We start from the raw sequence: 27576 nt of genomic DNA, 5'->3' as shown, positions 1-27576 counted from the left end.
TGTGCTACTCCTAGCACAGCACTGACCTTGTCTTCTCCCTCAGGTGATGAAAGCAGGTTTTTCTCCTCCTGTTCAGGTGTGGGCTCCGCATCTCCACAGATAAGCTTTCCAAACACCTAAACGTACAAAACAGATAAGCTCTTAGACTCCAATTATTTCCATCCAAATGCAACATTTGGTATGAGCTAAAGATTGGGTACAAACAATTTGCGGTCTTGTTGTATGTATCGATAAAACAATATTATGTTGGTAATGGAGGAATACTCTAAGTCCTAAGATTATCTTCATCCAAGTATTTTGAACAATTACACAGACAGATGAACAGACCTGCGAGGTGATGAGGCGGAAGACTCTGAGTGTCTCAGCCTCACAGTTTTTCTGCTGTGCCACGCTGGCTGAGATCTGGCCTGCGATCTTGATGCTTTCCCCCTCCTTCCATCCGAGCACTTTGACCTGACGCACCCTCAGAGTGTTCTCAGGACCTTTTAGTTCCACCTTAATCACATGATGGTCCCCTCCAGGGAGCTCACTGGTCACCCAGCCTATGTGACGCGAGTCAAGGTCAACCTGGGGCGAGGAGGCAACAGTCAATAAGGATATAAATCCAACCAGTGTCCTTATTCGGATTTACTTTTAAGTGTGTCATTGCTAAGAAGGTTCTGTTAACATCTTAATCTGCGTAGTGTGTTTCTGAACACTGGTGGCCCTCTTGAAAACAATGTTCTGATTTAAGGTGGATTTGACTAGATTTACATTGCTTTACATTACATTTATAGCTAAAATCCTCAGGATTAACATGCAAACAAACATCCTTTTTTTCTGGATCCCCCCCCCCCCATTGTACCCAGCCAATTACCCCACTCTTCTGAGCCGTCCCAGTCACTGCTCCATCCCCTCTGCTGATCTGGGGAGGGCGGCAGACCACGACATGCCTCCTCCGATACATGTGAATTCGCCAGCCACTTCTTTTCACCTGACAGTGAGGAGTTTTGCCAGGGGGGCATAGCATGTGGGAGGATCACGCTATTCCCCCTAGTTCCCCCTCCCCTCTGAACAGGCGCCCTGACCGATCAGAGGAGGCGCTACTGCAGCAACCAGGACACATACCCACATCCGGCTTCCCACCCACAGACATGGCCAATTGTGTCTGTAGGGGCGCCCGACCAAGCTGGAGGTAACCGGGGGATTTGACCCGGCAATCCCTGTGTTGGTAGGTAACGGAATAGACCGCTATGTTACCCGGACGCCCCAACAAACGTCCTTTTTGATACTTTCTATTACTGGTGACTTTAAGAAGATAGCTAATTCCTGACTATAAAAATCATGAACTTTGTTGTTAATTTGAATGGTTAGTGTCTGGTAGGACTTTGCCAGGAAAAATGATAAGGGTGCATAATGTTTTCCATCTTCATCATAGAAATGAGGCAAAGGCAGGTATTGTTGAATTTGAAGGAGAAGTGAAGTTATGTCTAATCATCAGATATGACACAATAAGCTGGTAGACGACCTTTCCCAACAGATAGTACAACATTATGAGTAAAACTCAGGTTCAACAAGTTGTTTTTTTTGTTTGGTGGTGGGCAAGGTGCTGACACAACAGCACTGCTGACTCTCATTCACTTTACATGGAGCTCTGAAATTAAAAGTGATCAAAGATCTGGAGTAATTTTCGATCAGAGATTGGAGCGATCAAAAGCAAATACTACAACCAGTAATACTATCGGTGATCTTCAGGACTGTAGCTTCAAAGCTCGTCTTTAAAAAAAAAAAATCACAGAGATTCAGTGAGAGGATAAAAGATTAGGTTAACATATGTACTACATTAAGAACAGCCGGGAGAGATAAAACACACAGAGAGGCTCACAAGCTAACTCTGATTTCCTGTTCAGGAAATTGCTTTGATGTAAACAGATCGGCTTTGGCTCCACTTCAAACAAAGAGACAGGATTCAGTCTCTCTGGACGCTGTACCATCCAATAGAGAACTGACTATAATGGCTCTTCTTTACTCTCCCCCACCCAGCCAAGTCGTTCACGACGAAGTCAAACAAACATCAGAAGGCCAAACCTGTTTGACTCTGCAGAGGTCCTCCACTGCTTTTCCACAAAGGAAAGTCATTGATGTGACTTTAGTCTGTGGATATAATAGCAGACAAAAGAAAACGTCAATGAAATCGGCACAAAAACTGATGTAAATAGATTGCCCATGGCTTTTACTTGGTATTTATGCCATTACAAATAGTGAAGCAGCCCCATCGGCCCCCCCCCCACACACACACACAACATAATCCCTGACCCGCAGTGTCCTCCTCACCCCGATGTCTCTGGAGTTGTCCACATGGACTGACACGTAGGAGGCATTGATGCCTTTCACGCAGCTGATGCTAATGCTCTTGGTCTTGTTCTTGTCTTCGTCCCCAGATTCCCAGAAGGTCTCCGTGGAGCCGTCCGTCAGGCTACCGATCATGGCAGGCCGACTGGATGTCTTGATGTCCACAACACTGGTAAGGTCCTTCAGGCAGGTCACCTGGCAGAGATCCTTTCACAACACACAGCAATCAGCATCAAACCGGAATACACCATTAACTGTGGGCAGCTAAACAACTCAGACACCAGCTAGATACGTGAAACGCCATCTATAGAAGCACTGTAGCCCCCTTGTAGTCATATTCACAGCAGGAAATGCTGCATTATTTAAAGGACGACTACACTCCAAAAAATAAGTGCCCATGGATTCTGCAGTTGTCAAAGCAGTTAAGCAACCTTGTTCTCTCAAGACCCTCCGTAAATAAAAACTATTATTATAAAATAATGTTTTATAAAATATATTATATTATAAAAACTATTATTACTATTAACCTGGCTCATTGCCTCGTAGCCAGACTGCACACTGATGTTGAAGCTCTCCTCGCTGTCTCCATCATCTGACTTTGACAGGATGTTGTTGATGTGATGGAAGACATTGCTCTGGTGGAGAAACTGGTGGTCCGACTGCTTGAACTTTAGACTCCAGCACCTGACAGGGGGAGTCAATGACAGGGGGAGTCAAGGTGGGTGATAGTCTCAAACAGCGGGAACAAAACAAGCCTAATCAATACAAGAGGAAGACAGACTCATAACCCAAATCACTTTATTTCTTCTCTCACGTTTTCTGTCAAATAAAGCAAACATGTCAAGAAATTTCTGAAAATAAATCAAGAGGTCCAGAACTTTATCTTTAAAACAGGATTTGAAAACACTAAAATCTTTAGCACATATAGAATGTTTGGTGGCAATATTTTCACAGTGAACTGTACCTCAGAGCCATCTGCTGAAGAGAGCTGCCACTAGGAAGTGACATCATGAGGTCAGAGATGGTTTGAAGGAGGCGGTGGAAGGTGTGTGGGAGAGGGTGGGCTGCCTCGCCTGCAATAACAATGTCTGACAGCGGGTGTTCGCACACTCCAAGATCTCTCTCCTGTGGAGGGAGGGAGGGGAGTAGGTACATCAACAACTTTGATTTGTATAGCGCCTTTCAAGGAACGCCAAGGACACTTTATACTAGATAAGAAAGAAAAAAAAGGATTAAAACAATGATCAAAAGACTACAGACCATAGGCCTTGGTAAAAAGGTAGGTTTTCAGTAGTCTTTTAAAATTGTTCAAAGCGGTGTTGCAGATCTCTGCTAGAATAGGGTTCCAAAGGGTGGGGGCTGCCACACGAAAGGCTCTATCCCCAAAAGTCCGCAGGCTGGTGTGGGGGATGGAAAGCAAGCCTGTGTCTGCAGACCGCAGATTCTAGGATCGCATATAGGGATTGAGGAGGTCTGATAGGTACTGGAGGGTAAGGGCATGGAGGATTTATAGGTGAGGAGGAGGATTTTATTGGAAATGTGGGATTTGATCGGGAGCCAGTGAAGGTGGACAAGGGTGGGAGTGATGTGTTGCCAGGGCTTGATGCTGTTGAGAACCCTGGCAACTGAATTCTGCACATACTGAAGCCTGTCTAGGGCTTTGCTATAGGTACCCCAGACAGGACTCCATTGCAATAATCCAGACAAGAGGTGATGAAGGCATGGATAAGGGTCTCTGCTATTGGGTCTGAGAGTAGTGACCGGAGTCTGGAGATGTTTTTGAGGTGAAAGAAAGCAGATTTGGTGATGGATTTTATGTGTGACTGGAATGAGAGGGTGGAGTCCAGAATGACACCAAGGTGGTGGACTTCTGGGGATGGGCAGATGGAGCAGCCATACGCATCGAGGAGAAGATCTCCAACCTTCCGGAGCAGCACCTTGAGAGCCAGAACCATGAGCTCAGTCTTATTGCTATTTAGCTTGAATTGATTTGATAACATCCAGATTTTTATTTGGTGGAGGCAGTTGACAAGGGATTGTGGGAGCAGCTGAGAGGATGGTCTAGTGCTAAAACAAAGCTGCATGTCATCAGCGTGGCAATGAAAACTTAAACCACAGTGGCAGATGACCTGACCAAGGGGGAGCATGTAGATGGTAAAGAGGAGGGGTCCAAGCACGGAGTCTTGTAGCATGTCTTGGTTGACTGGGGCTAGGGTGGAACTGGAGTCTCTGATGGTGACAATCTGTTTCCTGTTGGCACGATATGACTGGAACCAGGAGAGCGCTACACCAGTAAAGCCTAGGTAATCAGATAAGCAGTTGAGGAGAATGGCATGGGAAACAGTGCAGAAGGCTGTGGAGAGGTCCAGGAGGATAAGAATACTGATGCGGCTGGAGTCAGCAGCAATTAAAAGGTCATTGGTGATTTTGATAAGGGCAGTCTCCATGCTGTGGTGTGCTCTGAAGCCAGATTGGAGGGGTTCGTAGAGCTCATGGTTGGACATGTGCTGACGGAGCTGGGCAGCAACTGCTCTTTCCAGGATTTCACTTAGAAATGGAAGGTTGGCGATCGGCCGGTAGTTAGTGAGGTCATCTGGGTCCAGGCTTGGCTGTTTGAGGATGGGGGTGACTGCAGCCATTTTGAAGCTGGAGGATACTGTGCCAGATTCCAAACAGGAGTTGATAATATCCACAATTATGGGGCACAGGGTAGGTAAACATGCCTTGACCAGGATGGGGATAAGAGAGTCAACGCTGAGGGATAAGGCTGTGTTGGTAGTGAGCTACCAGGCCATCCATTGTGGTGTTGGGGGGATCTGAGGTTAGATTGGACACTATCATGTTGGTCAGGGCTGGTGCACTCTGTCTTTATGTTCCTGAACGTGATGGTACGTTTTGTGTTCTGCCTGGGCAGGGGGACAGGAACAGCAAAGTGGATGGCATGATAATTGGATACAGCAAGGCCCAGGCACTTCAAATGGAGGGGAGTTGTACCAGTAGAGCACACCAGATCCAGAGTGTGACCTTTGGCATGGGTGGGACCTTGAACATGCTGTGTGAAGTTAAAGCAGTCCAAGTAATGATAGGAATTCAGTGGCAAATGTGCAGCTACTAGAGTCCACATGGATATTGAAATCACCTAACAGGAGTGTAGATGGAGACATAGAGCAGACTGAGGTGAGTAGCTCAGATAGCTCAGACATTAAGGTAGTGGAGGCTTTAGGGCACGGTAAACAAGGATCACCTGAAGCTGTGATAAACCAGTAGTGTGAAGGCAACACACACAAATGAGGAGACATTGCCCCCCCCCCCCGCCCTTCAGATGCCCCTGACCTCTGCTCCAAGTTCTTGGACTTCTTACAGGTGGTTCGGTAACTGCAAAGCAACCGAACAACACCAGCTGAACAGGATAGTGAAGACAGCTGCAAGATCATTTGTGCCCCTCTCCCCTTCCTGTTGGAGATTTACCATCAACATGTGTTCGCAGAGCCTCCAGCATCATTAAGGATCCCCACCACCCTTCTCACAACCTGTTTTTCCTCCTGTCGTCTGAGAAGAGTTACAGGAGCACCTGTGCTAATCCAGCAGAATTCTAAATAGCGTCTACCCACAAGCAGTCAGGATCATTAACAAACTGTGTGTCTCCCGCCCAGCTGGTTAGCGGAGTAGGTGAGTAAACAAGCTGCAGGTGTACAATGATCAACTGTTGGCAACACAAAAACCAAAAAATTTGGGGATAAAATAGGATGTTACAGAGAGTCAACAATCCACAACAGATCCTATGTGCAATGAACAGTAGAAATTGATTCAGGCTGAGAAGCAGTGACATACACGCCAGTGTCCTCTCTAATGAGATCTATCCAATCTAATCCAGAGACATGGGGTTAGGCTTCGAAAACAACAGAACAGGAGTAAACATGTCACTGATAATCTGTCGGTCTGTTAAACGGTCTGTTAAACGCTCATCACCTGTTCCACAATTTCTTTGTTCCCTTTGTTTTCGTCATCCTCCTCCTCCTCAGGCTCGAAGGGTGATGGGGTGAGAGACGCTACGAAATGCCACAGAATGTCATGCAGGGAGGTGGTCTGGATCACATTGCACAGCAGCCAGTTGAACGCCTGAGAGAGAGCAAGATGGAGAAAGATAGGGGACATTACCGATTAGTCCATTAATGCAAACAAAAATAGACTAATTACATGACAGAAAATTATTTTAAATTGATAGATACACAACAGACAGTCAAGTAGTTAACAATGACCTTGGCTCCCTGATGTGCAATTAGTTCTCATTAGAGTAAAAATGAAAGGTGAGACTGAGAAAGACATCACATCTTAGACGGCTGTACCTCCATGGCGAACACCCGACAGGCAGACTTCCTCAGTGCATGTTTCATGGCTACCTCCAGACCCTCCAGGTCATGGTGCTGGATAACAAAAGCCAGGACAGGCCACTGGAAGTTCCTCTCCCCCTTACTGAGGGAGCCATGGGCTGAAATGAGTCTAGACAGCTCTGGAGATGGGTGGCGCAGCAGGGAGGAGCCGACCTCTGGATGGAGGGGGCCAGCATCAGAGAGGATATTTTAAGATCTCCCAAGGTGGTAAAAAAGCTTGCTCTTTCAAATCTCCTGGACAAAAACAGTTTGATTACCTGCATCACCACTGTGGACTCTCCGTCTGGGCACTGCTTTGACCCGGGCGGGTGAAGCCGAGTGCTGCTTGTCATACTCGGAAGCAACGACGGAGTAAGACCTCTGGAACACTGTGCGTTTTGCAGTGTCGCTGTCTGTGATTGGACTCGTCTCAAGACTAAAGGACAGCAAATTAAGCACAATACAGAAAAACAGGTTTGCCTGCAATTAAGCACTTACACAAGAATATTTAACTTGGGACAACTATTATGCAGTCTTTCACTTTCTAAAATTACCCTTTTACTTTTGCTTCAGAGATTGGATAGAGTTTAGTTAAACATACATCAGGAAAAGCAGCATTTCCAAGTTCAGGTCAGTTACCTAGGGGGCATGGATTTCATGTTGCTCTCAGGCTCCTCAAACACATTGGGGCAGGCGTCCGGGGTGACAGAGATGTAGGGGGCAGGGACCGACGTGGAGCGCAGATACCTCATCTCATCTTGGAAGAGGTTGTCATCTTGGTAAGCCCCAAAATTCTCTGTGTGTTGCCTGAAGGGGTCGAAGGAAAGTAGCGAGAGAATAATAAAAAAATGTGAAAATTAGGATATTCTGTTTATGTAAAACAGAAACTATGATATTAGCTGGCTTCTTAGCTACCTAGCTAGAGTTTGCAGGTAGAGACAACCCATCTTGTTGGGGAGTTCATCTGAGACTCCTTCTTTGAGACTGGGCAGGTGGGAGTGCAGGGGTCGGGGAGGGTGGTGGCACAGCATGCTTGGCTCAGCGGCGCTGCTGAGGGAGAGTAGGAACAGAGCGTTGGCCCGGATCACCTGGTGAGCTTCCATCGTGGGGAGCGCCCGGGGGGTCTTCACCTGTAAAGGTTTCTTCCTGGACTGCTTCACCTGATGATGAAAATGCAGGTTCTGGTTTGGTTATGACTGGAACATGTAACACTGACCACATTTTAGCACGTCAGGGAAAAACGAAATGAAGGATCTATGTGTAATATTTTGGCTTTTCTTAAGCCTAACATGAAAAGTAAATATATAGTCTGGCCTAATGGACATGAGAAACTTGTAGTGTTGTGAGTGGTACTGACCAAATCTGGTCGGACCAGGGCTGAGCCCATTGTGTTACAGATTTCAACGTTCCCCTAGAAATACTAGAGGCTTTTTGACATAGATAATTACAATAACAAGAATTACATTGCGTTCTCTTCAAGGCATGTTTGACTCATTCTGTCAGCAATATCAAGAATCTGCGAAGAATATGAATTAAACAGTTTTGAACTGCGATGTTCTTGCCTGTGTGCCAAATGGTGATAGTAAACGCCGGGTTTTTCAACTATGGCCCTTCACCTGTATGCACCTAGCTTAACATCCATTGTATTGCTTGCTCTAATAGGTTCTATTAAGTTCTTCTAAATGTATAGCATAGTTTTTTTTTTTTACAATACCAATTAATAAATTCATTTTGTTTCTCTAGTTTCTATGATCAAAGTTGACAAACAACATTTTTTGGTGTTTTTTGTCTGGAAAATTCTCTATTACTCACTTCGCCAAATCACCAACATGTTACTCATGAGTTCAAGGAAAAGAATTTGTGACTCAGTGCTATTTTGGAAGAGCAGTTACCTGAAGTCCCACCAACTGGGACCATGATTGGTCTCTTCAAAATGGAAAAATCCATCCTGTTTCTCTCATCATCAGACTTTGGTAATAGGATCAGCCATACCCTACTCCTTGAAGTACGGCCTTGCTAGAGACTAGTAAATATCACCAGGGGTTGCTGATATTTACTAGTCCTGCCAAAAGTCTTGGCTCACACTCACAGGTGTTAGGTAACCATGCAGCAATCAGAGCAAACTTTATCTACTGAGGGTGTTCAGACGTTGGCAATAGTTGTGTAGATACTAGTGCTGAACCATTAATCTAATGGCAATCGTGATGTCAACCTGCGCAGTTATATAAACACAAGAGGCTGCAATTTAATTAAATAATAAAATGTGCATGTGTGAACGTATGTTTGTGTGCAGTGTGCATATCTATGTCCATAATTAAGAGATGACCAATCAGTCTCTGTTTAAGCAGTGAAGTGTGTGCAGTCTACAATCACATAACTATCCGGTGTGCTGTGTGCAGACCAGAAAGAGAGAAAAAATTGATACCGGTGACAACGTGCAGGTTAACGCTGATGAACTGGTGACCAAAAAAAACACAAAAAAAAACAAACAAAAAAACACGACATCTGTTATATGGCGATATTTTGGATTCAAGCTCAGCGACATTGAGCAGAAAGAGGTACTGTGTAAAACATACAAAATAAAAGTCGCTACATGTTGCGGCAACACGACAAATTTGTAGTATTTGTATACGTATAAATTTGTTTATTATATCGCAATCGCAATATTGTCCACAATAATCGCAATATGACTTTTTCACAAAATCGTGCAGCACTAGTAGATATCATCTTTCTACTTAAATTATTTTTTTTTTCATGCTTAGGTTTTTCTGTTGTTGTTTTTTTTTTACTACTTTATCCATGGGGAAATTCTTTCTCTGCATTTAACCCATCCTAGCTGTGTAGCTAGGAGCAGTGGGCAGCCACTGTGCAGCGCCCAGGGACCAACTCCAGTTCGTCTTGCCATGCCTCAGTCAGGGGCACATCTTTTTGATGGTGGGGGGAACCGGAGCATCCGCAGAAAACCCACCGCAGACATGGGGAGAACATGCAAACTCTACACAGAGGACGGCCTGGGATGACCCCCAAGGTTGGACAACCCCAGGGTTCGAACCCAGGACCTTCTTGCAGTGAGGCGACAATGCTAACCACTGGGCCACCGTGCCGCCCAGTTTGTTGTTATTATTCACATTGCTAAATGGCAGAGGTCAAGGTTAAGGTAGAATTACACATTGCACCCTTAAGTAAAATAAAATTCATGCAACAGTAGACCTACCTTTTCCCTGGCAGCAGTCTGTTTTTCCCTCAGGTATTTTTCTCGGCAGCGATCACACACCAGGTACCAGGTGCTGCCTCCTATGCCTCCATCTCCACAGTTACCAGCCCAACCTCCACAGAAGTGGCCAATGCTGTTGTAGCCTTGGCCTCCAGCGTACCGGCCGCAGCCTACCAAGGAACAAAAGGCAGGAATGACAATCGCATGTGTCACAGATAAAAGCGACGTTAATCTGAATAAAATCATAACACCTGAATCCACAGAGGCTCTTTAGAAGATTGCCTTTTATAACCTAAAAGCCTAAATGGCAAATGAAACAACAACAATCTACAGTCTTACCTGGGTGAGCCTGTCTCATGTGGTAGGTGACAGGGTAGGGGTGAGATTCCCCACACAGCTCACAGATGGTGTCTTTCTCAGGACCACCCATGGCGAGCTGTGCCATCTCACCAAACAGGTTCCCTCTGGGGCGTACATCTGCCTTTTCCCTCTTCTTCTTCTCCTTCTTTGCTTTTTTACTATCTTTTTCATGTTCCTTCTTTTTCAAGATAGCACTGGAACCCGGGCTGGGGAAAATCATGTTCTGGGTAGCAGCCTTGATGGTGGCCATGGAGATGTCCTCCCAGAATGCCACCAGATGTTGTAAGGTCAGTGGCAGAATAGACTTTGCCCTCATTGAGGGATGAGAGGACATCTCATAGGAGACTGCTTCGCCCTTCCCATCCTCACACTTCTCTGGCAGTGGAGGCTCCTTGAGCATTGACAGGACCTTATTCTTGTTGATGCTGCCCATCTTAGAGATGTCTGGGCCATGAGGAGCAATATTAAACATGTTGAGTGCAGATGAAATCTCCAAGGAGTGGCGGTTCTTCAACTTGCTCTCCTTTTCCTCAGCAGCCTGCCCCCCTAGAGAGCTTCGGATAGGGGCATGCTCTTTTGTCAGATCAGGGTTGAACTTTAAAAAGGAGGAGCAGGCCATGGCATCATGGACGATGCCTTCGTGCCACAGGAATGCTGCAAAGACTGCTCGGGCACATTCAGCAACTGAGGGGGACATGGCTTGTTTGGCAGGTTCAGTGAGTCTGGATGAGCCCTCACCTTTAAAGAGAGGCCCAGATTTATCTTTCTTAGGGCGAACATGCCGACTGGAGGTCTTCCGGCTGACCTTGGGCGAGGAGCGACTTTCCAGCTCCTCTTTGACAGGTGCTTTGCCAATGCTAAAGTGCACCTTAGAGGAGCCCTCTTCAGCATTACGCACCTCCACATTCTCATCGTTGCCCTCCTCATTAGACAGGAGTGCACCAGAGGTGCAAACCTCAACCACCTCACTGTGGAGGTTCTCCTGAGTCACATGTGGAGAAGGAGCACGGTTCTCTGCATTACTGATCCCTTCTTTGTTTGGATCTTTAGGAGACAACTTGGGTTTTGGGGAGGTAGACCTGCCCCGAAGAGAATCCGTAAGTGGAAGCTTCTTTTTTCTCAGGGTGTCTGGGTCCAGGGTATATGAGTCCGACTTGGACCTTTCTCTGGGAGGGTCGAGCCGAGCCTTGGAGGAGGAGTTGACTTTGGGTGGGAGGTTCTTGTCAAGGTGGGGTGAGGTGGAGTGTTGTGAGGAGGTGCTGGAAGGACTGGACCTGCCAGATGTGGAGGACAGGCCCTTTTGTTTAGGGGAGGAGGAGCGGGAGCCAGGGTTTGGGGACTCGGCTCTAAGCCCGGACGTTCGTCCGTCACCCTTCAGAGCCTGCAGGGTGTTGTGGTTGGGTGAGTGGGAACGGCTGTGAGAGTCAGACCTCAGTTTGGCGGTGTCGGACCTCAGGATCAGAGCCTCGCTGGCAGAAAGCCCTGTTTCACTAGTCTTCACTCTGCTCTGGTCTGATGATCGAATGCCCCGGTTCTCTTGTTTTGGTGACCGGCTCTCTTGCCAGTGTTTGGAGGCTGGAGACATGGGCCGCACACCAGACAACAGGTTCCCTCGTTCACCTTGATGTTCATAATTCAAAGACAATCATGGGAAAAAGAGGGATGATTAAGAGGTAATAGCGCACTAATATTTCTTTGGGCACAACGCTCAACATTTGAGGGGTAAAAAAAGGAATTAATGGAGAGAAAACACCAGAAAATGAAATGAAGGGAAGATGGAAAATAACATGGCCTAATCAGGGTACCAAATGTGAAAGAGACGATAATCCCACACAAACAAATGACAATGTCAAGAGATAAAATCATTGTCACTGGATGAGCTCAGTTGATTTTTACTTTAAAAAAAAAAGAAGAATTTGTTCCACAGTTGTTGCCTGTCTATTAGCTGACAGCCTCTGTTATGAATGAGAATAGCTAATGGATCATGGAAGAGCTGATGAAAGATGGATTCCAGCCCAGCCCCAAGAACTCTCCAACTTCATCCAATATTGCATCTAACCTTGACTTTAACCAGGAACCAGGAATGAGATCTATTGAGGAATATTCGCTCTTTTAAGTCTTCAAAAACCTAAACTTTTTTTTAAATGTAGTAAACTTGTTTTTATGTCATGTTATTTCAATGTTCATATTTATGTACCTTACATGTAGATATATGCATATTAATGCACATATACATGTATATTCCCCTGGTTTTCTATTTCCAATTTACCCTATTCCTGTCTTTAGCCAAGTCCTAATTTATGTACACATTCTTTTAAAGATGGTTTAAACCACTAAACTGTCAAGCCATTTATTCACACAGTGTAACACTAAAAAAAAAAAAAAGAAGAAAAAAAAAAGCTTTTTGTTCAGGATGGAACAGATTGTCTTTCTTTCTCAGGTTCCTTCCCACCCTCTCTGTTCAGTCTGAAGAAGGCATGCGTTCTGTGATTACCCACCATTTTGCCTGAGAGCGAGAGATGAGAGAGCGGTACCATGCCCAGCCACGGACACTTTGCTTTTGCGCACACGCTCACGAGAAGCAAGGCTGCATGATGAACCATCTACAGCGGAAAACAGTAGCAGGTAAACAAACAAGGATCGAAATGCAGGGGAGAGCCTCAAACAGAGACAGAAGGCTGAGAGAGGCACCGGGGGACATTTGTGAGAAAGGGTGTCGAGGTAGAGGGAAGACAATACTAACTGACAGTACAGAGACAGATAGAAAACAAGCCAGACAGAGAAAAAGACTAAGAAAGTTTTAAAGTTAAAAAGAGGAAAAGACACCTAACAGGTAAACAGACAGAAAGAGAGACTGATAAAGAGATAGATACAGACAGACTGATAGATATTTGGGGCATGTTTTGATTATAAATTAGTACAATTTAGGGCATTTTATAGTGGATTAAAAATAGCTTATGCAAGTGAAATGATATATCTTTGACACAGAACTGTGTTGTGTAAGCAAAATATTCTAGATGGAAAATAATAATGAACTTTGGAGACTTCTGGTTGCTTTAGCAGTGGCGCCCTGGGCTGGTTGACACAGAGTGAGACGGGGTGTTCAGATGAGAGGGGAAGTTGAGGAACTTGACGTCAAAGCGAGGATGAAAATGACAAGGAAGAGGGGGAAAAGCTGGCTAAACAAGGAAAAACGAGCAAGAGAAAAAAAAACACAAGCAGCAAAGCCCAAGACAACTTCAGTGGAACATAACAGTAATGTTATGTATCGTACACAAGCCCCTCCCTCCTGACAGCCCCAAAAACAACCCCAGCAAAAAAAAACAAAAAAACAAAACAAAACAGAACAAACAAACACAAACAAGGTCAAATGAATAGACAGCGAGTCAGGATATCCAAACCAGCAAGGGAAGAGGGTGGAAGGAGAGGGACCAGCACCTGTGCAAGCAAGCAAGCACCGACACTGTCAGACAGACAGACAGACTTACTCGGAAGCTGTGGTTGCAGCTGAGACAGTTGGGAGGGGGATTGTCCAAACACAAATGGGCTGTGGACAAGGGAGGAGGAGGAAGAGGGAGATTGGGCGACTTGTTGGAATACGGAAGAGGAGGGAGCTGCTGGGAGAAATGGCCCAGACTGAACGGAATTCAGTATGGCACTCAGCTGGTCACCTGCAAATATGGGAGACAAAGGAAGGGGAGGGGGGGAAACTACAGCTTACACGATGGTTTTTAGGACTTCCAAATGGGGGTGCAAGTTATTCATTACGACTCATGAGATCATCTATCGACCCATCAGTCAGTCAGTCAGTCGGTCAGCCAGCCAGTCATCGCCCGTGAATCTACTATGGTAAAGTTATGCGTTTGGGGGTGGGGGGGCTGTTGGGGGTGGGGAGGGTTCTAGGAAGAGGAAACTAAAGCCATGTGGGGGGGGGGGGTGGATGACATCACAGACTGGTGTTTAGGGCCAGTTATCTGTGCTGTACTAACAAGTTGAATCGCTTGAACGGGATGCAGCGGCCAAATAGACATCAAGTCCAAGTTGACAAAAGCACACTGACTGGCCCATGCACACACAGACAACACACATATGCCCGACACTGCAATGATGTTAGGCATGACGGGATGAGAAACACACAAAAAAAAAAAAAAAAAAAAAACATACACAAAAATAAAATAAGGAGATGACAGATCAGTAAAGAATTGATGGCACAAGTGACCTTAAGGAAAGTGAGCAATAATGAACCACATAAACAGTTTTAAAGGACAAAGTCATTTGTAGTACACACACACACACACACACTTTCCACAAGAGGAGATTCCTGACATATCCATAAATATACTTCTTGGCTAAGTGCAAATCTGCTAAATTTAAAGTTTGCCTGTTTCCTGAGACTGGATGCATGGCTCTTACCGCATACGGAGAAGTTTTTAGTATACTGATATTAGCTCTGGTTAAATTTTTAGACATGAGGGGGAAAAGCACTGGAGTTGTCACATAAAGGTTGCAGCCAAAACCTTGGGGAGGAGTCACATAGTATGTTACAATCAGACGAGGAGTGAAAACAACCAGGACAGAAAGGAAGAGAGAAAAGAAAAAGGGAGATATGTATGTCGAATGGAGTGTCTGCACTTAAAATTGTTCACTAATGACAGCGATCAAAACAAGAGCATCAGATTTATTAAAACCAGCTGGACGGATGCATTCAGCTGACCTCACCTTTGTTGTTGGAGATGCCATAATCAAAACCCTGCGCTCCACTGGACGTCGCGGCTCTGTTGAAGGCTTGTACAGAGAAGGGGCTGGGTGGTGGGGTCTGACCCCCATGCTCCAGCAGGGCTTGTTCTGGAAGAATGGTTGAGATCATTTCATCTCATAAATAAATATTAAAATCTAATTTTTATGGTGCAAAATTTCCCCCAAACACATTAACTCAACTTCTCACTACTGTCCAGGGTTCCCAGCATTTTTAGAAAATTTTCCAGGGACTTTTCAAGGACCTGTTCCAGGACTTCTGCTTGAATATCCATGACAGGCATTGCTGACAGAAGGTCGTATTTTTCAGTATTAAATCTCAGTGGAAGTCTCAACAGTCTTTAAATGGACTGTGTGACTGAACATACTGCCCAAACTTTACACACTGACGTCACATCTCAAAACATAAGAATATGTCATCTCAGCGGGTAAAAATCTGACTCTACAACCTAACTCAACCTACATAGATACATAAAATAAATAAATACATTCCAAGACATATGATCAATTCTATCATTTTCCAGGTGCTTTCCATGCATGACTGGAAAGCTGGTCTACAAATTTCCAGGTTTTGCAGGATGCGTGGGAACCCTCACTGTGCAGTTTTAACACCAGGAATTTGCAGTCACGTTTTACCATCATCATGGCGAAGATACTGGTTTCCCCCACGGTCTCTGGCCAGGGACCAGGCCTCTCCCTCATCGCTCTCACAGAATTCAACAACGCTGTTCTTATCCAGCTGCACCCAGGTTCCCTCCGAGTTGACCACCTGATGCACAAACAATGTTCTTCATCCACACTCAAACACAACCTCCATCTAATTCTCGCCCAACAAGAAACTCATCACAGCCATTCATCGTACATCCAAAATCCATCCACCTTCTCATTGAACAGACACTGATCCATGACACCAACACACAACTAGATCACTTCCCCCGTGCAAATGCATTCAATATCATCTGATTTTTACACAACAGTAAATCACACGAATTTGAGTATCTCAGCTCTTCTGAGTCCACAGGCAACAAGGGGTCACAACTGATGAATATAGCTTTAAAGGAGAAAACACAAAAACGTATTCTAAAAAGAGCGGTCTATTGAAAGTTAAATGCATGGGGTAGGCTTTTTTTTCAGAACTCCTTGGAAATATTAGCATTTTGGACAAACAAAACACGTATGCAGGTGTTAGTTTGTGCAGGCTGAACGCTCATATCCAGACAGGGCATTCCAGAACAGGCTCAAAGAGGAACAGCATGACACACCACGGCAGCCAATGAAGGGTCAGGTCCAATGGACGGATGCTCCGCTCAGTACCAGGGCAAAGACAGTTTAGAAAGTTCAAAGCACCAAGTCATTCAGAGGCGATTGGAGAACAGTGCAAGAAAGATGCTGTCAATGCGCAGTATGGATTGAGTATTTCCATTATCAAACCTCAAAGTCAATCTGCAGACAAACTGAAAATAGTAAAGGAGGCAGTCATGTAGCCGGGGCATGTGATTAAAGGGAGAATCTCAACAACTGGAAAAGGTACCGTTCACACACCCACACCCAGAAGCACCATGGTGTAATCCCCTAGAAAAATCATATTCTTTACACTCAAATCACTTAATTCAAGTGCGAAAGAGGGAAATATGGATTTCGGCCTGTTAGCAAAGAAAGGACAAAACTCTAGCAACAGGCGATGGCACTTTAAGTGACCTGGAGAGATTGGTTTTATTCAACTGCAGCCATAAAAAAAACAATGCATTTCTTTGGGGGTGAGTGCGTACCTCGCCTATGGCCTTGACCTTGTTCCCAAGTACTAACATTCCAATGGGGATACCCCTAAGGTTTGGGCAGCTTCTGATGTTGTGACCAGAGGGGCCGGTCTTCACTACCTTATAAAGCCCCGGGCCGCCGCCGCCCTGCCCTGCCCTGCTCTGCTCCCGCATGGGGGCCTCTTGGGAGGGGCGGCTGCTCACCTCCTTTATGTTCTCTTCTGACTGGCCCCTGGCCTCCTGCAAGAGGGAATAACATGGGTTAGGGAGAAGATAGCACGCCAAGAGACAACAACAATGCAAGAGAGCAGGACCAGGTTGTATCGTTAAGTCCCAGATAGTCACTGTTGGTATAGTAAGACTGTTACGCCTCATTCAGTAAATTTATGCGGCACATTCATCTGGTGTTGCAGTGGTACAGGTAAACGACCAGAACAGCAGATAGTAAACCAGTCCAAAGTTGGTGTGAGGTTAACTTCTTGCATCAATATTTATAGAGGCATGCTATGACACACAGGGATGCAGGATTTCACAGTACAGTATCAACTTTTGAAAACCAAACCTCATGCAACAGACACATCGATCTCTTCATTGCCATGCAACATAAAAATGCAGTCTGCTGTTTGTCTCAAGACAAGGCAACCATGATAACTAAGAAAGCCCAGAAATAACCTCTAGGGGAATCTAGTGGACTAATTGCAGCCTTCGAAATTCTCGAGTGAATGAAACAAAAAAACATGCACCTTTGGTTCAGTCTTCTCTAACACTTTGAGAGCTCTACAATGTCACAAGAGGGATCAACGAGACAAGCGGAGACAACACACTGATGACGATCTATGGGGCAGTCAGGCCAAAACTTTGGCTATATATTATTGGACAATGTGATACCATTCATTCCTATAATGCCGTTTTGAAGCCAAAATATCACAATTTCTGGTTGCCACCAAGTTTGTTCACATTTGCACAATAGATGAAAATTGGAACCAGAGTCTGGGCGGTAGAGAAAGGTGGTACAGCAGTACACCCGTCCATATTCATCATGCAAACCCCCCTTCGTTGCAGGTAGGGTAAGGCAATATTGGCAAAATCAAATATCAGGGTATTTTTGACTGAATACCTCAATACCGATAACGTGATGATATTTTGGGGATGACTACTGGTGCTTTCATAAGATATTTATTCAAAATTAAAATCTAGTCTTATCTAGTTTGGTAGTTTAAAATAGTCTAAAATCTAGTTCAGCTGGCCTCAAGGAAGTTCTGGCAAACCACTTAGTAACTCAGGAAGGGGAAGCAGGGCTTGGCTCAGCCTGTGTTTAGCCGGGTAGGGGAACGGTTGACCCGGACTGGGGATGTTGTCGAGCGGTGGAAAGAACACTTTGAGGAGCTCCAGAACCCGGCTAACACGTGGAGGACGTAGAGTCTGAAGACTCAGGGGAAGCCCCACCCTTATCTTTGGCAGATGTCTATGAGATAGCTAAAAAGCTCCTCGGTGGTAAGGCGCCAGGTGTGGATGAGATTCGCCCTGAGATGCTGAAGGCTCTTGACATTGTTGGGCTGTCTTGGTTGACACGCCTCTTCAGTGTCACATGGAGGTCGGGGACAATACCTGTGGAGTGGCAGACTGGGGTGGTGGTTCCCATATTCAAAAAGGGGGACCGGAGGGTGTGCTCCAATTATCGGGGCATCACATTGTTCAGCCTCCCTGGGAAAGTCTACTCTAGGGTGCTGGAAAGGAGGCTCTGACCAATTGTCGAACCTCGGATTCAGAAGGAACAATGCGGAACAACAGACCAACTCTTTACCCTTGCGGAAGTGCTGACGGGGACATGAGCGTTTGACCAGCCAGTCTACATATGTTTGGTGGACTTGGAGAAGGCTTACGACCGTGTACCCCAGGGCACTCTGTGGGGGGTATTGTGGGAGTATGGGGTACCAGGGCAGTTGTTACAAGCCATCCGGTCCTTGTATAATCAAAGTGAGAGCTGTGTCGGCATTCTCAGCACAAAGTCAAACACGTTTTTGGTGGGTGTTGGACTCCGCCAAGGTTGTCCCTTGTCTTGTCTCTTATTCTGTTTGTGATATTCATGGACAGGATCTCAAGGCGCAGCCAAGGTAAGGAGTGTGTCCATTTTGGGAACCTCAGAATTGCATCTCTGCTCTTTGCAGATGATGTGGTTTTGTTGGCTTCATCAGAATGCAACCTCCAGCGTGCACTGGGGCGGTTTGCAGCCGAGTGTGAAATGGTCAGGATGAGAGTCAGCACCTCCAAGTCTGAGGCCATGGTTCTCCACCGGAAAATGGTGGATTGCTCCCTCTGGGTTGGGGATGAGTTGTTGCCTCAAGTATAGGAGTTCAAGTATCTCGGGGTCTTGTTCACGAGTGAGGGTAGGATGGAGCGGGAGATTGACAGGCGTGTGCAGCATCAGCAGTAATGTGGACATTATACCGGACCGTTGTGGTGAAGATGGAGCTGAGCCGAAAGGCAAAGCTCTCAATTTACCAGTCAATCTTCGTTCCAACCCTCACCTATGGTCAAGAGCTTTGGGTAGTGACCGAAAGGGTGAGATCGAGGCATACAAGCAGCAGCTGAAATGAGTTTCCTCCGTAGGGTGTCCGGGCTCAACCTTAGAGATAGGGTGAGGAGCTCGGATATCTGGAGGGAGCTCGGAGTAGAGCCACTGCTCCTTCGCATCGAAAGGAGCCAGTTGAGGTGGTTTGGGCATCTGATTAGGATGCCTCCTGGGCGCCTTCCTTTGGAGGTTTACCGGGCACAGCCAATTGGGAGGAGACCCCAGGGTAGACCCAGAACTCGCTGGAGGGACTACATGTCCAATCTGACCTAGGGACGTCTTGGGATCCACCAGGAGGAGCCGGAGGGCGTTACTGAGGAGAGGAACGTCCCTCTCCCCAGCCACCCCGACCCTACCCTGGAGAAGCGGCTGAAGATGAATGAATGAAAATCTAGTCTTATATTATCCATATTATATCAATATATTGTCCAGCTTTTGTTGCGGGGCGTGTGCTCAGTGACCAACTTGCCTGCTCCAAGTAGAGCTATCAATCATCTCATCCCAGGCCCAACCATGCCCTTTTTAACATAATCAAATAACGTCTATAAAATAGGTATCTGAAAAATTAATATTGGGTGAGATGTTAATGTAAAGAGAACTAGTTCAAATGACACAAAACACCTGGGGGAAATATAATTGGCGTATATTTCACTTTCTTTTAATTTGGTTTGTTCACTTGCAGGAGCGTGGACGGGGTTAAAAGTTGTACCGAAACGACCGCTAGAGAGCAGCAGAGATATTTTGGCTTCACTTTCTCACCCAACTCTTTGCCGCTTGGGGCCAAACATCTCTCCTACACACAACTCACCTGAGGTGGGAGTACAGTTAAGGATGTCCATGACAAAAAGCCGATATCACTGACTCCTTGGCTAGCATTAAAGACACTCTGAGCAACAGATTGTAAGAAAGTCAAGACAGGACAGAGGATTCAATAAAGGAGAGAGATAAAGAGAGAGAGAGAGAGAGAGAGAGAGAGAGAGAGAGAGAGAGAGAGAGAGAGAGAGAGAGAGAGAGAGAGAGAGAAAGAGAGAGAGAGAGAGAAGGGGCGCACAGAGGGACGAGGGGAGCACAAATGTATTTTTTTGGAAGAAAAACAGTTTTTTGGCTTTGGTACTTCGGGATAGTCAGCCAGGTGAGGTTAATTTGAGACAGTGAGAATTAGACAGGATTTGGCAGGTGTCAGGACAGGCCTGTCGGTGACGCAGTGGGGCTGGACAGTGAGGGGGTTAATGGGGAACTGGCAATCACTGACAAAGCCTGTCCAGTCTTCAAGCACTTCACATGAAGTAGCATTGAATACATTAGGAAAAAGAACCACATACCAGGGGTAAGGAAAGGACTGGTACTTGACATTTTAGTGTTACATTGTCTGCAACAATGATTCAATAACAATGATCAACTTCTTAAAAGAAACAAAGAAAATGTATATATTAAAGAAGAAACTTCCAAAAAAATGGCCCCTTGGATGATGTAGTGTGTCATGCTGTTCATACAGAGGTCTTCTGACATTGAAGCCTCTTAGAACCTTAAGCAGCCCAATGCAAAGGTGGAATTGTGGAGGAGTAGAAACACAATTTCCCCCACTTAAGCCATATGTGTACCAGCGGTTGCTTCATGACAGAAAACCATCTTGATACTTATCAGCAATCTCCCAGTAACTGCCCTCATTACTGCCATGTCTTGGAGCAAACGCTCACACTTTCAAAAATCACCCCACTCCAATCCCTGAAGGACACCTGCAGCAGGTTTTTTTGCCATGGAGCAAAAGAACGAACACCTTTTGAAAGAAGCCCTTTATTGTCACATGCTGTGCAGTCTGCTGTGAAATATGAGTGAGAGGCGATGAAGAGGGGAGGACTCAACAGTGCAGCGGGACTCTCTAAATCACACACACACACACACACACACACACACACACACACACACACACACACACAAACATCATGTCACCCTATAATTGTGGGGACCCCTCATTGACTACATTCATTCCCTAGCCCTTAACCCTAACCTTAACCATCTTAACTACATACCTAATCTTAACCCTAACCTTAACCTAATCCTAACCTTAACCCTAAACCCAAGTCCATCCATCCATCCATTATCCAAACCGCTTATTCTGCTCTCAGGGTCGCGGGGATGCTGGAGCCTATCCCAGCAGTCATTGGGTGGCAGGCGGGGAGACATCCTGGGCAGGCCGCCAGGCCATCACAAGGCTAAACCCAAGTCCTAACCCTAAAATAGACCCTTTTCCTCACGGGGACCCATAAAATGTCCTCACAAGGCAGGTGATTTCAGGTTTTTCTATCCTAATCGAGACATTTGGGATAGAAAAAAAATCTGGTGTGTGCACGCACGCACACACACACACACACACACACACACACACACACACACACACACACACACACACACACACACACACACACACACACAAATTGCTCAGCTACTGTCTACGCCCCTTTTTGGTCAATTCCTGCACTGGGGTTAACTATACTGAGCAGGGTAGCTAACTAGCCATGTGAGGGTTTACAGAGGTTATGTTCAACCAGCCACATGACGGTCACGTTATGTCAACTTGCCTCCCTCAGTTACAAGTTACGGCTTGCATGCTCCCTGTAGCAGTATCTCTTCTCAACAGCGGGTTAGTGAAAGTCTGATACACCGCAGGGTCGCTCAGGCACATCATGCAAGAGAACACCCCTACCAAAGTCCTGTCAGTCTCAACAGGTTCTCTGTATTTCATGCCTTCCTGATGCCCAGCTCAGACCAAGAGACCTTACGGGCTTTTCTGATGGCCGCTTTGTCAGATTACATGATCAGAGTCATTCAAAACCTTGGCATTGCACACTACTTTTGGTGGTGACATATACACATATTATTTTCTAATTAAATGCCAAGGGAATTTAAAGCAATTCAAAAGAAATTTAGAAAAGAAAAAAAAAACAAGAAATTAAAAAAGAAGCTTTTTGTTTTTGTTGCTTGGAAGCAATGTGCATTTTAATGACATCCACATCTTTAAAACTGCCACACAAGAAAATGAAAGGCAAATAAGAATTTTGACACACTGCACTTTCTGTACCGGACGCCTCAGTTGGACATCTTTCACCATGTCACATTAAGATACCAACTGATGTTTCTGAAGTTCAAAGTCTCACACGATGCTCCAAGTTTGCCTGCGACGGCATGATGGAAGCAAATAAGCGCCGATTCGGTGCAGTCTGAGCTCGGCATATGGAAATCGGAGACTTATGGGGATGGGTGGGGGGGGGGTGAGTGAGTGGAGGTGGGAAGGCTGAAAATCAGTCTTTTAGTTGGGGTTCAGTAGTCTTTCGGTGGAGATTAAAGAAATAGGGGTGTTCTCAGCCCAAGGGCCTCTGCTGCTCCGCGGAGTCAGACAGTTCAGCGGGGCTTTTTTTCTTCTTCTTTCTTTCTACTTACGTCGGCTGGGACCAGGAGGCTCCTGCCCAGGTGCTGGTTGAAAGAGAGGCACCAGGCTTCAACATTCATGTTAGGAACATACTTCTTTACGGTTTCATCATTCAGCCTGAGCCAAACACCATCATCATTGTGGATCTATGGGAAAACAAGCAACAGAGCAGAGCACAGCCATGCCCTCCTGTTACAATGGAAACAGGGCGAGGGCAGACACCTCTGGAGGCTACAGGCCAGACCTGGCTCTAATAAACGGTGGAAAGGGGAATTTCTGAGAAGTCAGACAACTACTAACTTTGAGGAAACATTTTAATCCATTACCTCGTTTCCATGTTGAAAATTAACTAATGACTAAATAAATAAATCCAACTTTGGTTCTAACTGGGATTCAGACAAAATGGTGATCAAGCAGGCAGGCATGACAGAATTTGATTATTCTTTTCTCCCCAATTGTATCCGGCCAATTACTCCACTCTTCCGAGCTGTCCCAGTTGCTGCTCCACCCCCTCTGCCGATCCGGGGAGGGCTGCAGACTACCACGTCTCCTCCGACACATGTGGAGTCCCCAGCCACTTCTTTTCACCTGACAGTGACGAGTTTCACCAGGAGGACATAGCGCATGGGAGGATCATGCTATTCCCCGCAGTTCCCCCTCCCACCCAAACAGGCGCCCTGTCCGACCAGAGGAGGCACTAGTGCAGCGACCAGGACACATACCCACATCCGGCTTCCCACCCGCAGACAAGGTCAGTTGTGTCTGTAGGGACGCCCGACCAAGGAATTTGATTTTAATCAATGTGTAAAACCAGTGTTTAGTTTCTTGAACAAAAGCGACATTGAAAATTTTTTTTTCCAACAGCCTGACAAAAAAATGAGATGACAGCCAAACCAAAATTAACCTTGAAAATTATGAGGACATGCAACAATCATTACATTTCCTCATAGTTTTTTTTGTTTTTAACAAAGGCGAGTTATGATTTGGTCATTTTCGCCATAGAAATTAGGCTGTCAATTAACTTTTTTTGTTTTGTTGCATTTATCATCCAGAAGTTCACAAATCAAATGAATCCTCCCATTGTCTTTCATTCTTCAGTTAGAGCATTTGGACCTCTTCCCGTGTGACTTGGTCTCTCTGTAGCCTCAAAGGTGTCTTAGAAGGGTATGAAGCAGAATTCAAGAAAAAGAAAAAAAAATCTGCGAGCTTAGAAGAGAAATAGTAATCAATATTGAAATAGGCAAAGGCACATTATCAACAGAAGCCAACCCAGAAGTTTAAATTTATTCTCAAGACTGTTAATTTTGGACAAGAAATGATTGGTATGATTACAATTCTCATGATTTCTCGCTGATTCGAGGAAGAGGAGATAAGGCAGAGAGAAACCTGAACCAGAAACTGCTCTGACCGGTCGGTCTACCTCGAAAAACACACTGAAACACAGCTCGACTTGGCCTGATCTGCAGATGATTACCTCATCAATGAAAGTGATGGTGCCATTGACTTGCACTATGCCTATCTGCTCGCTCTGCAGGGACGGGTGGCTACGCACACGCAGGCCTGCGCTGTCCTTGGACACAAATTTGCGAACCTGAGAGAAGCAAAGGAAGATAGGGAGACAGTGAGGCGCAAAAGCAGAGGGAGGAAGAGAGAGAAATAAAAGATGAGTGCAAGAAGAGGAAGAAGCAGGACACGTTGATGGCGGTTGACGGTGGTGGTGGTGGGGTGGGGTGGGGTGGGTTGGGGGAAGGCGCTGCATGCATTAACTCACACGCCAGCTTGCCTCCGTGTCCAAAAGAGGCAATAGCAGCAGATGAGTCTTTTTGGTTATATAACTCCAGTTACCCTCCTGCACTACAGAGCGCACGCTCACATTCAGAGGGCAAAAACACACGCTGATAGTCCTTACAACTGCAAGCTGTTGCTCGTTTCCCCATTTCATGTTGTACACGACACGATTTTTATCGTCACTTTGGCATATTCCCCGCACTTACAGTCCAATAAAAGACTCGGTTTGGAGCAATATCGCTCGGAAATTGAGAATAGAGATTGGAGGGTTTTTTTCTGGGTCATCCCTCACTGTTGGTGGGGTGGGGGGTGGACAGAGGTCAGCAGTTAATGTTAACACACACACACACACACACACACACACACACACACACACACACACACACACACACACACGCGTACTCTCCCCATTACTGTGACTATGAACTGTGTTGCCAAGTTTCCAAGTTTTTTTTCCTCTGCTGTATTTCATGGCTGAATATAGGGATTAATGCATGTGTGTGTGTGTGTGTGTGTGTGTGTGTGTGTGTGTGTGTGTGTGTGTGTGTGTGTGTGTGTGTGTGTGCATGCACAAGTTTTCCTGTTGTGTGTTTAACAGAGGTCAAGGCTCACCTTGCTGGGCTGAGGCTCAGCCTTGGGTTTGACCATCTGGGTACCAGGTGGGATCATGCCTTTGGGAGGGTCCTTTACCTCCACCTCCAAACCAGCATCTGCAGCAAACATTTACACATTCAGAATTAAATGACAGTGGGGGAATTTCACTGATGCTCCTACACCATGCAGCTGAGGTTCAACAAGAAGGTCAGGGACTTGCTCAAGGAAGCTATGGCAGTACACATGGCTGCAGCCATGAGACTGTTCCATGAGACTGTTCCTATAACCACTGCACTGCTGCACCAAATCAGGAATCAGGAACATTTATTTGATATAATATGAAATATTGTTTCCCCCAGCCCACAGCAGTGCAACAAAAAGACAAAAACACATATCCAAAACCTACTGGAACACATATATCCATCCATCCATTAACTGAGCCGATTATCCTGCTCTCAGAGTCGCGGGGATGCTGGAGCCTATTCCAGCAGTCATTGGGCAGCAGGCGGGGAGACACCCTGGACAGGCCGCCAGGCCATCACAGGGCGCCCACACACACACACACACACACATACCTAGGGACAATTTAATATGGCTGATTCACCTAAGCTACATGTCTTTGGACTGTGGGAGGAAACCGGAGCCCCCAGGGGAAACCCAGAGACACGCGGAAAACATGCAAACCCCACACAGAGGACGACCCGGGATGACCTACCAAGGCTGAACTACCCCGGGGCTCAAATCCAGGACCTTCTTGCTGTAAGGCGACCGCGCTTACTACTGCGCCGCCACACATATATCCAAACTACAAAAAAACTACAAAAATGACAAAACTACAAAAACACAAAGATCAAACATATCCAAAAAAAAAAAAAAAATCCCTGTCCAAGAGAGTAAATGTCAGTCAGGATGACTGTAAGAACTGCCGGTCTGCATGGGCTAGCAGTTCGCTTAGCATGCCCTGCTTCCATGTTCTGTCAGACCACCCTCGGTGTTTCCTCTTCGGGTGCAGCTACGGGCAGGGCTGTGGTCCCTGGGCCCACCGGACACAGCAGACCAGGATCCCCCAGCCGATCCAATGCCAGCTCTCCCAGCCAGACACCCTCAACACACCTCCCTGCACTCCACACGGCGACACTAAAAACAGTCAACGCCAGGTGAGGCCGCCGCCAGACCAACCTCGGTGTTATCAGAACTGCTGGTCTGCATGGGCTAGCAGTTAGCTTAGCTTGCCCCACTTCCGTGTCTTGTCAGACCGCCCTCGGTGTTTCCTCTTCGGGCACAGCTCTGGGCAGTGCCATGGTCCCCAGGCCCACAGGACGCAGCAGACCAAACTCCCCCGGCCGACCCAACACCAGCTCTCCCAGCCATCAGACAAAGACACAAACCCAGACACAGACGCAGACAAAGACACTGCATGGACGGCACTGGGTGAGGCCACTGCAAACGTAAGTTCGCGCCGCCATCTTCCCACACCAGTACTGGGTGAGGCCACTGAAAACGTGAGTTCGTGCCCCCATCTTCCCACACCGGAAGTGGAAGGATGGCGATATTGAGTATGTACTGTAGTCAACATGACAGACATGGTTCAACAGAATGCCTGAATAGATTTTTGGCTCACCTATCTCAATGCCATCAATGGTGACGTGGATTGTATAGAGGCCTACAGCTCCTGGTGTCCAGTTGGCACTGTAGGTTCCATCGGTGTTGGCCCGGATCAACATGTTCTCACTGGGTCTGCAGGAGATGAAGGGAACAATTCAGTAATCTATGTGTTGCTGAGGAATTTCTCTTTCCCATATTAACCTCCTTACCTCTTTGGGGTGGGGGAAGCAAAGCGGAGCTCTTCAAAGGAATAGTTCTCATAAGCCTGGAAAGCACAAAAAACAGAGACATTGAAGTCCAATAGCATCCAGAGGATAAGACCAAAGATAACGACGCATAATTTCATCAACACAGCAAAAAATGAGAATTGAGATGCCCTCTTGATGAACCATTTCTTCAGCTTCAATCTTTCCCCAAACAGCAAGCTCTCCACATAAAAACAAACATTCAGAAGGCTTCTGCTAACCTTCATCATGGTGATGGCAATGTAGCGAGCCTCTTTGACAATCATGGGCTCATAGGTGGCTTCCAGTTTGGGCATGGGCAGTCCTCCAAAGGTCAGGTCATTGCCTGAGGGAGAGGAACAGGAGCTTCCAGGCAGACGCTGCAGCTTCTTCACATTCTCCTGCTGCATGGACTTCTTCTGTGAAACAGGTACCGCCTTTACCTCCACCTGCACAGGAAACAGACACACTTGAAGGGATGTTACAGGGGCACTATGATGACTGGAGACTTGACCCAGTTCTAATAAGGGTCCTTGTCAAACTCCTTCACTATAACTCTATATAACAATCAGTGGAGAC

At 46.2% G+C, this 27576-nt stretch overlaps 1 protein-coding gene across 1 annotated transcript in view; it reads right to left on the bottom strand.

Moving 5' to 3' along the window:
• Positions 1–27576, bottom strand: part of mycbp2 (MYC binding protein 2) — a 115438-nt gene that overhangs the window by 14980 nt on the left and 72882 nt on the right. Inside the window, exons 46-67 of the mRNA XM_056289065.1 lie at positions 27240–27446; positions 26983–27038; positions 26790–26905; positions 25187–25284; positions 24261–24377; positions 22798–22932; positions 16800–17027; positions 15667–15799; positions 14995–15120; positions 10255–11895; positions 9916–10085; positions 7617–7861; positions 7341–7508; positions 6980–7137; positions 6678–6877; positions 6301–6450; positions 3296–3456; positions 2859–3015; positions 2314–2538; positions 2068–2133; positions 328–567; positions 27–116 (exon numbers count right to left, since the gene is read on the bottom strand). Coding sequence (XP_056145040.1) covers positions 27–116; positions 328–567; positions 2068–2133; positions 2314–2538; positions 2859–3015; positions 3296–3456; positions 6301–6450; positions 6678–6877; positions 6980–7137; positions 7341–7508; positions 7617–7861; positions 9916–10085; positions 10255–11895; positions 14995–15120; positions 15667–15799; positions 16800–17027; positions 22798–22932; positions 24261–24377; positions 25187–25284; positions 26790–26905; positions 26983–27038; positions 27240–27446 — 4887 coding nt within the window. The remainder of the gene's footprint in view (positions 1–26; positions 117–327; positions 568–2067; positions 2134–2313; positions 2539–2858; positions 3016–3295; positions 3457–6300; positions 6451–6677; positions 6878–6979; positions 7138–7340; positions 7509–7616; positions 7862–9915; positions 10086–10254; positions 11896–14994; positions 15121–15666; positions 15800–16799; positions 17028–22797; positions 22933–24260; positions 24378–25186; positions 25285–26789; positions 26906–26982; positions 27039–27239; positions 27447–27576) is intronic.

The sequence above is a fragment of the Lampris incognitus genome, chromosome 11 (genome assembly GCF_029633865.1).
Source record: "Lampris incognitus isolate fLamInc1 chromosome 11, fLamInc1.hap2, whole genome shotgun sequence".
Classification (NCBI taxonomy): Eukaryota; Metazoa; Chordata; class Actinopteri; order Lampriformes; family Lampridae; genus Lampris; species Lampris incognitus.
This window is presented reverse-complemented; position numbering and strand designations above follow the sequence as displayed.